Below are 11,801 nucleotides of genomic sequence, written 5' to 3'. Positions count from 1 at the left end.
TATCCAGGTAACTTCCTACAACGGTGGTTCACTTCGTACCGGGTGAATCACCATGGTAACTGATGCTGAACTTCAGAAGATCAGATTAAAACCTGTCAACAGCCAAACTAGGGACCAATCAGATACCTGGACAACTGAGTCATTATTCCTACAGGATCCCGACGGGAACAAAAGAGTTTATAGTAAAGTGATCAATAATAAAGATCCGGAGATATATATCTAAACCTATGAACTCTATTAATTTACTGGACAAGGACAGAAAACATGTTGAGAAGGTATAATTTCAAAGTGTGACTTTGTATGATCATGTGACTAAAAAAACAAACAAATACAGTTTATTTGTATTTATATGTTTTAATGTGAGAAACACAGATGACAGACTTCTGCTTTATTCATGATCTGCTCTTCAGGAATTATTTCAAAATCAACAGAAATAGAGAAATAGAAATAATAAAATCTACATGTTGTCACGTTTCACTTTTTACGATTTGTGACAAATACTGTATCATTGAGTCTTACAAACAGCTGTTGCAGTTATTAGATCAAATTACATTTGACTGAAAAACCTCGTGAACATTTCCTCTAATTTTCCCTTTAAAAAATAATCTTTCCTCCTTTATACCAGTGACTCATACTGTACTCTCTGTGTTCATGTTGTAGCTCTGAGACGCTCTGAAGCAGTAAATGGTCAAAATGATGAAAATCCACCACACAGTAAATACACCAGTGACATAATAAATGACAGTGAAATGTTGAATTTAAAAACTGATCAGTTTGTCATTGTTTGGTTTGTTTTTATGTCTCTAATCCACTGGAATCCTAGTATTTACATCTGAGACACTATTGTAGTATAAATACTGTGTCTGCTGTATATTTACACTGTAGACATACAATGTAAAGATTCATTTAATATGTATATTGATTGTTGTAAATGCTTCATCATAAAAAAGATCAGGCAGTTTGATTGACAGGACAGATGATCAGAGGGGCAGAGTTTTTACCACCATCATTATTACAGGGACTGAAGAGTGGGTAGAGTTTCTCAGTGAAGGAGCAGCCAGTAAAGGAGTAGATGAGAGCTGCAGCAGCTACGTCATAAAAGGAGACCAGACCCTCCTCAAAATCCACAAACACCCCCACCTTCTCAGGCTGAGACTTCAGAGAGAGACGGAGACGAGGGCCAGCAAGAGCTTTGTACTCATTTCCATTTCTCAACCATATCGTCCAGTTACCATCATCAGGGCTCAGTGTGATGACTCCCTTCCTGTCGATCGACTCTCTGGCCACTCCTAATGTCCACTTAGTCTTTCCTTTAACCTGAACCTCAAAGTAAAATCTGCCTGAAGAGAAACTCTGCTTTCCTAAGACAATAATACAGTAAGAAAATCTCTCTGGGTTGTCTGGGAGATTCTTCCTCACATCACCACAGTGAACTTGTTTTCCATCATCAGACAGGATGAGTTTAGGATGTGCTGTATCAGGATCCAGAGTCACATCCTCTGCATACTGCTGGACCCTCTTCAGCTCAGCCTCAATCAGCTTCTTCATCTCTTCACTGAGCGTCTCCTCCAGCTGAGCCACAGCTCTCACCACAGTCCCCTCATATGATGGTGGACGGACTCTGACCTCTGTCCAGTCCTTGGTGGGTGGAGCAGCTTTCAGGGATGGGAAGCTTTGGAGGAGGTGGAGGTGGTCTTCAGAGAGTGAGAGCTGCTCCACCTCAGTGCTTCTCTTCATCAGCTCAGAGATTTCCTGTTCCAGCTCTGTGATGAAGTCTTCAGCCTGTTTGTCTGTGGTTTTCTGTTTGTCTTCGATCTCCTTTATGAGCTGGTTCAGGCCTCTGTCAACAGACTCCTTCAGAGCAGTGAAGACCTGAACACCTTCTGCTTTCTCTCTGTCTGCATCATCTTTACTGATCTTGACTGAGTGTTTGATCTCCTGAATCTTCACTCGTCTCTTCTGGATCATTTGCTGAATTTCAGCCTCTGTCTCCTCCAGCTCTGCCTTCTTTCCTTCATATCCTTCTTTCAGAGGAACAAACTCATGTGTCTTGTGGTCTAAAACAGAGCAGAGCACGCAGACACATGTCTGGTCGGTCTGACAGAACAGCTCCAGAGGTTTATCGTGCTTCGTACACATCCTGTCTTCCAGGTTCTCCACAGGGTCGATCAGCTGATGTCTTTTCAGGCCTGACACTGTCAGGTGAGGCTCCAGGTGAGTCTCACAGTAGGAGGTCAGACACACCAGGCAGGACTTCAGGGCCTTCAGTTTGGTTCCAGTGCAGACGTCACAGGAAACTTCTCCTGGTTTGGAAACTTGTTGCTCTGAGCTGCTGCTGCTGGTTTTCTGTTGAGCTTCATGTTTGAACTGAGCAACCACCTCAGAGAACAAAGTGTTGATGTGAAGCTCAGGTCTTATTTTAAAAACCTTTTTACACATGGGACACTGACACCTGTCACTAATGTCCCAGTGTGTAGTGATGCAGTTCTTACAGAAGTTGTGTCCACATGATGTAGTGACTGGATCAGTGAACACATCCAGACAGATGGAGCACAGGAACTGATCTTCAGATCTCAGGTTGCTGGCAGCAGACATGTCTACACACTGAGAACAAAAGTCAAAGTGTGAATCAAAAATATTCTATCAAAGATTTATTTACTTTGTGTTGTATGTGGCAATCGTTAAAAAAAATGTTAAATTCTCTAGTTTAATTTCACTTCACTGGAGTTTATCTGACATGAGTCAGAACAAAATGAAAAGAGTGGAGCTTCCTGTTTGATTTCACCTGTCAGTTTGTGTTAAAGCTGCTTGTTGAAACACAGTAAATATGATCAGCTGTACTCACCAGTATCTGAACAGTTGTTGAGGAAATCCTGATCAATTCTTATTTAATTTTTCTTTAGACAGAAACACAGAGATTTGTCTCGACTGCAGCTCTGCTGTCGCTCTCACTAACTTTCAGTTTCATTTCAGGAATGTGACGTTGCAGTTTACCTGTTTCTACTGTTGCTCCACCTCTCACTGCAGCTCTGTTTGTCAGGGTTTGTTTCCTGCTTCAGGCTCAGACATGATTATAGTGACAGACATTTGACAGAAGATCAGAAACTTCTCACTTATTTCATCAGCTTTTCTCTGCAGTGTGACTTTATCACTCTGAACACTTTTCACTAACAAGAATAAAACTCTCCTCTCTCTGATGTGTGCTGTTATGCTGCCCTCTGCTGGACACAGAGGGGAAACACATCTGACTGCTACAAACCTCAGAGACTCTGAGGTGAAGACTCCACTTTCAAAATAAAACACTGCCACAAACACTTTCTTCTTCTGCTCAGGATTTAACTGCAGTGAAACTGCAGAGTAGTTTCATTCACTTCACAGCTTCTGTCTCAGTGTGTGACTGTAGGTGAGACTGAGTGTTCAGGTGTAACAGCACAGAGGAGCCACAACTTCCCTTTACCTCTTGAATGCAGGTTATAATGGTGGGTGAGTGTGTGGTCTACAGGGGAACATGTACGAGAACCACAGAGAATAATCAGGTTCTACTGAACACACTTTCCATTAGTGACAATACTGAACAGCAGAGAACTGACAGAGAACAGTGAGTTCAGGTGACAAACAGACTGTATGTTGTTTAACTCTTTGTGAGCTCTTAATGTGACGAGGCTAATGATTCACTCAGACCAAGTCCTCGGCCTCATTCAGTCACATGTGTCGCATGTTGTCCATCGTCTCAGTTTCTCATTTCAGGCTGGAGAGTTCCTCAACACACAGTTGTACATGTTAAACATAAGAACATAACATCATATATCACCCTGCTCTACAATACTGAGGAATAAATTAACAATTTACTCCTACATCAGCTGTGGTGGATGAAGTACTCTCATCTTTTACTTCAGTAAAAGTACAAATACCACAGTGTAAAAAAACTTCTGCATTCAAACTTTTATTTGAGTAAAAAATACAAAAGTTTTACCATCAACATTTACTTAATGTAAAAAATGTAAAAGTCCTCTTTATGCAGAACGACACATTTCAGAATCATATATATTAGATTATTAGATTATAATGCATTAATGTGTGAGCATTACCTTCATGTTGCAGCTGGTAAAGGTGGAGCTCATTTGAATTACTTATATATTTGTACAAAAAGGCCACATGTTCACTTTTACTGAAACTGAAGCTGAACTTTGTTTTGTTTTTTGATGTTGTTTTTGCTGTTGTGTATTTGCTAGAGGGATTATGGTGAGAGGCTCTGCACATGCGCAGCTCAGACATAAACGAGCTCTGGACAGGTGAAGACACTACGTTTGGTCGTCTCTCTATCAGTCCACAGGTACTGCACGACTCACTTTACGTTCTTAAACTGTCGTAAAGCTGACGTAACTGCAGTGTTGTTCCGTCCTCTGAGAGTTGTGAGATGTTCACGAGCAGCGGGTTTGTTTCTGTAGTAGAACGTGTCAGCGGGCGTCGTCATGGTAACAGAGATTGTTGAAAAGGAACGTCAGTACGCACAGTAGTTTTACAACCGTATTTAACTGACACTAGTGATCAGTGACGTGGTTAAACATGTTGTAAACGTCGTTAGGATGTTAGCCAGCCTTAGCAAGTCAATGGTGAGAGGAGAAATCTCATATTTCAGATAGTTTCACGTTCCTAGTTACTCACCGCCATGTTGTGTTTACGTCTTATTGTTCACTGCCGCCTTGGCGCGAAAGTGTGAAGTTGTGGAGAAGTTGAAAGTGTTGACCCTCAACTGAGGTCTTACATAGAAAACCTCTTTACACATGGGACACTGACACCTGTCACTAATGTCCCAGTGTGTAGTGATGCAGTTCTTACAGAAGTTGTGTCCACATGGTGTAGTGACTGGATCAGTGAACACATCCAGACAGATGGAGCACAGGAACTGATCTTCAGATCTCAGGTTGCTGGCAGCAGACATGTCGACACACTGAGAACAAAAGTCAAAGTGTGAATTAAAAATATTTTATTCACAGATCTATTTACTTTGTGTTGTATGTAGCAAACGTGAAAAAATATGATAAATTTTCTAGTTTAACTTAAGAGTTCATCTGCCACGTGTCAGACCAAAATGAAAAGAGTGGAGCTTCCTGTTCGATTACACCTTTAAGTTTGTGTTAAAGCTGCTTGTTGAAACACAGTAAATATGATCAGCTGTACTCACCAGTATCTGAGCAGTTGTGGAGGAAATCCTGATCAACTCTATTTAATTTTTCTTTAGAAGGTAACACAAATTTGTCTCGACTGCAGCTCTGCTGTCGCTCTCACTAACTTTCAGTTTCATCTGATCAATGTGACTTTGAAGTTTTCCTGTTTCTAGTGTTTCCTCTTTCCTCTCACTGCAGCTCTGTTTGTCAGGGTTTGTTTCCTGCTCAGATTTATTGACAAAATATGATTTAATTTTCACACAATCAATAAACAATTGTGGGCCTTATTATTTGTTTTCCTTTCTGTCTGTTCATCCATCAAAATGGTGTTAGTCTAAATGGGTTTAAGTAACTGCATAAAAGTCCTACATTTAATTTTGCATTAAAACATGCAACATGTAAAGACCAGTGGTAATATAAGTATATTTTTCATGGAATAAAAATTGATCATTCAGCTTCATTTGTTTATACGTGGTTTATTGAGTATTTATAACGTATATCTGATTAATGTCTCAATGAACATTTTTTTAATTCACATCTTCATTTACTGTGGAAATATTTTTCATTTTCTTCACATTTCCAGTCAGGCGCTTCACAAACAGCTTCTAGCTGTCAAACCGCGGGGGCCTTCCGGGTCCTTCCTGCCCTGAGCCGCTCCGCCAGCCTCCTCACATAAACCGACCACCGGAGAAAAAAAAACCCAAATTCACGTGAAATCCTCCGTAAACCGAGCGGGTCCCGGGAGTAATGATGGGCGGTAAGACGAGCGCGCTAGCCGCGGGGGTGTGCGGCGCTCTGTTCGTCGGTTACTGTATTTATTTCGACAGGAAAAGACGGAATGACCCCAACTTCAAGAACAGGCTGCGAGAACGTGAGTGTTGACCTCCTCCTCTTCCTCACCTTCACCGGGCGCGGGAGCTGGTGCCCGGTCCGGTGTGTTCCGGTCCGGTCCGGTCCGGTTCTGCTCGGTTTAACCTCCTCTCTGAGACACAGGGTCTGTATTCCCGGTACCGGGCGGGATGGCTCGTGTGATGAAGCTCTGACGCCGAACTCTGTTCAGAAATCAGACATTATAACTTTCTCTTACTAAACGACCAATTAATTTATTTTATACTATAAATATAAGAACCTATCACAAGTCCACAACGACTTCCGGTTAGTTCGGCCCATAGTCGACCAACCAAATACAACCGGACACATTTTTCAGATCCTTTCTAGCTGTAGAAGAATTGATCCCACGTCTTTCCTTTTCTAAATTAAATTAAATATAAGTATAAAAAATTAAGTTTTGATGACGTGTCATAAGACTTGAATATAAATGTGTTTCTGCTTCAATCACAGCTGCTTTGTTTACCTGTGAAGTTTGTACTTTGTACCTGTATCAGCTAAATTTAGATTCTTTATTGTAGGGCATCAGTTTATGTTACAAATCATACAACAGGAAATGTTTACTTTACCTTGTGTAAAGTGGATCTGGAAGAAAGTAGAATAAATGAAGTAAAATAAAATAAACAATAAGGTCAGAAAAAAACACATTTCACAAAATCTGCCCTTTATGGACGAGTACGTAGTTTGATCCACTTGGTCCAGAGTTTAATAAATTCAGTTTTCTTCCAGCGGAGAGAAAAGGTAATCCATGATGAAACGACTGAATTAATGAGGAAATGTTTTCTAACTCTGAATTATTATTAGTATCACCTTTCTTTCATTCATTCACACCTTGTGGTTGTATTCTGGTGAGAGGCTGAATGGATCAACGTCACCAGCGAACAATATTCAAGTGGTAATAGTCATTGGAGTAAAGTGATAGATGCTGCATTGAACATGGAGCTTGTAAATGTTATTAAAATACTTCATGTCATTCTCCATCCAGTAAATAGATTGTAGATTTTAGCAAGGTCATGTTAAACTCACTGATTTTTCAATGGAGTTTGGTGAGAGTTTATCCCTCTGAGGTCAAAGGGCATTTTCTCGATTTCTACATTATTTCTTAAATTCACCCTTTTTAAGGGGTTCATGCATATAACATAATAAACACATGGTTTATATCACAATTTCCAGAACAATCTCAGCTCTTCCTATAAATCCTTGAAGCCTAGTTTTTTAAATTCTTCAAATATTTTGTGAAAACAAACCTTTACTGTTGTGGATGAATTGTTTTGGTGCTTGAAATGTTTCAGCAAAGTTTATAGGTTCAGAAAGTTGTAATTAAATGCATAATAAATGCGTAAAATGAAATTTTATAATATCGCTGAGTCGTAGTGTCGTCTGTCACTCTACTGTAACCAGATGTTAGAGTCTGTGAGTCACGTCTGATCTCGCAAGAATATGAAAGAGAAAGTGGCGAGTCGACAGATATTTCTACGCGGAGTTATCACAGAGATATTAATGGAAACATCCATCGACCTCAGAGGGTTAATAAATGAAATAAACAGCTAAATATAAACAAACTTGTCGTCAACGTCCCAGGTCATGTTTATAGATTACACACAGTCCCACCACCACTGTGTTCAGAGCCTTGCTCATGGGCACCTTAGCGGTCGATGGGGATTAGTGCAGTGTGTCTCCACTCTGTTCATACAGAGACTCACTCACTCGACCCGACCAGAGACACACTCATTCATGAGGCCGAGCTTCGATCTGAAGCCGTTACACAACGACACGGTCGGCGTCCCCGTCCTCCTCCTGGGCTTCAGCCTAATGGAGATTATCCTGTTATTCAGGGACCAGCGACACGACGCTGCAGAGACGGTAACAGCTCTTTAACACTGGGCACAGAACCAACCTGCCACTTATCTCATGTGTCAATCCTTATGTGTTTTTTCAGAGCTGATACCAATACCAATTATCAGTTATCAAGTTGATCAATAACTGATATCTCAACACAGAACTACCGCTGTATAAAGACAGTCACCGTGGCAACCAGGTGTTTGCAGTATTTACTGTTGTATGAAGGAATTTTGGCAAAAATAAATGTTTATTAAATGAGACGTTCAAATTCTACAAATGTTAATGCACTTTTTTATTTAATTAACTTAAAAATAGAAACGAATTAAACAGGAACTGGAACATGAACAGAAGTGCTTCTACCTTTTAAAGTCCCAGAACTTCAGTAACTCATTAAACCTTAATTGACTCATTAGGACTTAATTGGCTCCGTAGCACCTGTGAGGCAGGTGAATAATTCTCATCAGGAATGATCAGCTGATTTTAAATTCTCTGGTCAAACCTTCTCAACAACCACGAGCTGCTCTGAGCAACTGACTCGAGGCTCCGTCCACACGACTTCTCAAATCACCGAAAACAGAGACGTTTGTAAACGCTGCTGTCCTCGTTTTATTTTGAAGAAAAGTGTGTAAGACTCAGTCACTGTAGGAACATGTGGCCGTGGTGTTTGTGAGCGGCGTGCTGGACAGGTGACAGGTGTGTTAACAGTGTCTGTCTCTGAAAGACGAGGCGGTGACTTGTGTTGATGTAAACACAACACACCCGGTCTGTTGTGTGCTGGAACTATTTCTTGAACTGGTTGGTTTTTAAATGAAGTCAAACTGTTGTGGGTTGGACTCTTACGTCTGTTTTGTGTGTCACAGGGAGGAAGAAGCAGAAAGTGGCCAAAGAGAGAGCAGGTCTGGCAAAGGTGAGCAGAACAAGTCAGTGTGCTGTAAACACTGATTTCAGTTGTCAAATATAATACATATAATAATATATCCCATACAGTCTCTTTGAGTTAGAAGCTTATTTACGATATTATTGTTATTGTCAGTTTAATTTAGTATTTCTCTTAAATCTCCTGTTCATCATGTTTCATTAATTAAGTATCAAATAAAGTTTGGTTTAAATGTGTAACAGTATTTCTAGTGGAAGCACTAATCTTTATTTTCAGGCTTTTATTTTGAAGGCAGATCCTCAGCACTAGTTTTCACAGTCACGATATATTTTTATTTATTCCTCCTTTGTTAGCGGTGTGTTATTCTGCCCTCAGTGTCGTCTGACGGCAGCACTTCCTGTCAGGCTTCCTCTACAGTGTTGTGTTGAGGTTTAGCTTGTGTGCAGCCTGCCAGGCAGAACTGAGGGAAACCAGAACAGCCCAGAGTTAGTCAGAGATAAGAGACCTGCGTGGATCATGAAAGCCGGGCTCAGGACCTAATCCTGCTTTCAGAGATTCACTCTGGACCGACTCTTATGAAGGAAGACTTGTTGATTGTCCTGCAGCTTCCAGACCTGAAGGACGCTGAGGCGGTGCAGAAGTTCTTCCTGGAGGAGATCCAGCTGGGGGAGGAGCTTCTGGCTCAAGGTAACACCCCCACACACCAACACCTTGTTTTCACTGAGGTGTGACTGTCGGTGCCGGCAGCAGTTCTCAGTCAGTAACGACGCGTTGCTGCTTCCCTCCACAGGAGACTATGAGAAAGGCGTGGACCACCTGACCAACGCCATCGCGGTGTGCGGTCAGCCTCAGCAGCTGCTGCAGGTCCTGCAGCAGACTCTGCCCCCGCCCGTCTTCCAGATGCTGCTCACCAAACTGCCGAGCATCAGCCAGGTAGGCCAGACAAGTCTCTGATTGGTCCAACATCAGCCAGGTGACCACACCCCACCCTAACTAGTCCAGAATCGGCCAGGTACCTCCAACACCCCCGTATCCGGTCCAGACTCAGTCTCCACGACCCAACTGGTCCAGCTTCATCCAAGTGGCCTTACCATCAACCAGGCAACCACATGACTTCCAAACTGATCCAGACTCAGTCGTGTAGCCCCCCGCCAAGTAGTCTCCCCATCTTCCTAACTGGTCTAACGTGGTCTAGGTAGGTAACTGGTCACCCAGGTAACCCCCACACTGGTCTAGAATCAGCCAGGTAGTCTCAAGACTTCCCTTACTGGTCCACTGACAGTCATGTAGTCCAAACCTCCATGACCAGTCCAGGATCAGCCAGGTAGCCCCCACACCACCCCAGCTGGTCCAGGATCAGCCAGGTAGCCCCGACACCTCCCCAGCTGGTCCAGGATCAGCCAGGTAGCCTTACCGTCTCCCTAACTGGTCCAGTTTGACCCGGCTTCCCGCCCGACTGTCCAGAATCTCCTTCAGCTCTGTTTGTTTTCTTGCAGCGTATCGTGAGCGCACAGAGTCTGAGCGAGGACGATATAGAATAAGGGGTGGACTGAGACGAAACAAGCCCCGCCCACCACCCTTCCTCCTCCTCCTCCTCCTCAGTGGACCGACTCCTGCCATCGCCTCGGCCTCCATCGCTCCGGCCGACGTCCATCACCTCCCACCAAGGCGTCCTGAAGGGAATTAGTTTTTTTATTCCTGGTTTCTCCATGACAGTAGTGTTTGTTTTTTTTTACTTAAATTACCCGTTTTGGGGTATTAGAACATCGCCATCATACAGCTCACTGAAACGCAAACAAGCCCCTCCCCCTGCCGCCAACATTAGCTATGTACAGTACTAACTACCTGGACTGGGTTCCTGTGGAAAACGTTACTCGGCTCCTTCCTTCAGGGCGGCAGACACGCGCCCTGACAGCAGCATATCCCAGGTTTACACTGTGTTTGAGCCGTCTTCATGGTCGTCCTGGTGTCAGCGGTAGAACGGTGAACGACCATCTTCTCTCTGCTCGGATGCTTCACTAAGTATTTATTGTTTGTTATCAGTCGTCTTTCTTTTCGGTTTAGACTCGGAAACGCTTTTTAAAAAGTGATGAAATGTTTTGTTCATGTTGAAGAGGATGAACCTCTTCAGGAAAAAATTAATAATAATAATAATAATAATGATAATAAAAAATGAACAAACTATCAACATGTGTCTGAGTTTTGTATCAGGGCGAATCTACACGTGGACGGACAGGTGTGATCTTGTACCTGGTTGGACGAAACACTCGCGGCTCTTTTCCTCCAGGAAGTGAACAGATCCTAAACACAGTCTTCTAAAGCTTCGGTTCGAGGTCTCTCCTTCATCCTCCGCTGTGAAAAAACAAATCTGCACCGTGAGATAATTTCTGTCTTTTGATTCCTCCACGCCGGCGACGGTCAGAGCAGGAGACATTTTGTTTTCAGGTCGTCCGTCCGTCTCATTCTCGTGAAGGTGATATCTCTGTAATGTCTTTATACAACTTCTTTAAATTTGGCACAAACGTTTATTTGGACTCAAAGATGAACTGATTAGATTTTGGTGGCTAGAGGTCAAAGGTCAAGGTCAGTGTGATTAGCCATTACTCAAGGCTTCACACCAATGGTTCATATTTTTTACTCTGGATAAACAGGATGTGACCTGGAACTAGTCTGAGTGGCGGAGGGATACGACCACGAGGAGGTGATTCTAGCTTCCTTTTGACACAGGTCACTGATCAAAACAGACGGCAACAAACCATTTGTGGCTCTCATCGTCAATCACACCGAGTCCGAACACCAAGGTTTCCTGAAGCTTTCGTGATGTCCCTCACAGGTCGGTGGTTATTCAGGTGTGTGGCTTTAAAAACACTGAACGACTGCCTCAGTAACAAATGTTGCTCACCTGGAACTCTGAACCTGTTTCAGCTGCTGCGGTGGAGACGAGTTTCAAATGTCAAAGTTTATTTGAAACTGTCCGACACAATGAAACGTGAAGCAGAGGAACCGGACCTCAGTTTGTTTTACAT

General features: G+C 42.7%; 2 protein-coding genes across 3 annotated transcripts; one reads left to right on the top strand and one right to left on the bottom strand.

The window, feature by feature from the left end:
* Nucleotides 1–353: 353 nt before the first annotated feature.
* On the bottom strand, nt 354–4,686 carry LOC111232972 (E3 ubiquitin-protein ligase TRIM39-like). 2 transcript variants are annotated; one of them, XM_022760690.1, is made up of 2 exons: nt 4,666–4,686; nt 354–2,604 (listed from the first exon to the last, which is right to left on the bottom strand). In XM_022760690.1, exons 1-2 carry the CDS (start codon nt 4,669–4,671, stop codon nt 952–954), a joined length of 1,659 nt encoding a protein of 552 aa, XP_022616411.1. In that variant the 5' UTR covers nt 4,672–4,686; the 3' UTR covers nt 354–951. The 2 variants fall into 2 exon arrangements, with proteins under 2 accessions (XP_022616411.1, XP_022616412.1); XM_022760691.1 differs by lacking the exon at nt 4,666–4,686 and adding an exon at nt 2,846–2,950.
* Nucleotides 4,687–5,804: 1,118 nt separating this feature from the next.
* On the top strand, nt 5,805–10,963 carry LOC111232948 (mitochondrial import receptor subunit TOM20 homolog). Its single transcript, XM_022760658.1, has 5 exons — nt 5,805–6,039; nt 8,759–8,805; nt 9,381–9,462; nt 9,566–9,708; nt 10,272–10,963. Exons 1-5 carry the CDS (start codon nt 5,916–5,918, stop codon nt 10,314–10,316), a joined length of 441 nt encoding a protein of 146 aa, XP_022616379.1. The 5' UTR covers nt 5,805–5,915; the 3' UTR covers nt 10,317–10,963.
* Nucleotides 10,964–11,801: the final 838 nt, after the last annotated feature.

The sequence above is a fragment of the Seriola dumerili genome, unplaced genomic scaffold, assembly GCF_002260705.1.
Source record: "Seriola dumerili isolate Sdu_G_001 unplaced genomic scaffold, Sdu_1.0 BDQW01000349.1, whole genome shotgun sequence".
In the NCBI taxonomy this organism is placed as follows: domain Eukaryota; kingdom Metazoa; phylum Chordata; class Actinopteri; order Carangiformes; family Carangidae; genus Seriola; species Seriola dumerili.
Note: the sequence above shows the minus strand (reverse complement) of the source record. Positions and strands in the feature narration are given on the sequence as shown.

Coding starts and splice junctions, on each gene's coding strand:
- LOC111232948 (XM_022760658.1), top strand. CDS start 5,916: ATGATGGGCGGTAAGACGAGCGCGCTAGCCGCGGGGGTGTGCGGCGCT. Junction 9,463..9,565: donor GGAGGAGCTTCTGGCTCAAG/GTAACACCCCCA, acceptor TTCCCTCCACAG/GAGACTATGAGAAAGGCGTG. Junction 9,709..10,271: donor AACTGCCGAGCATCAGCCAG/GTAGGCCAGACA, acceptor GTTTTCTTGCAG/CGTATCGTGAGCGCACAGAG.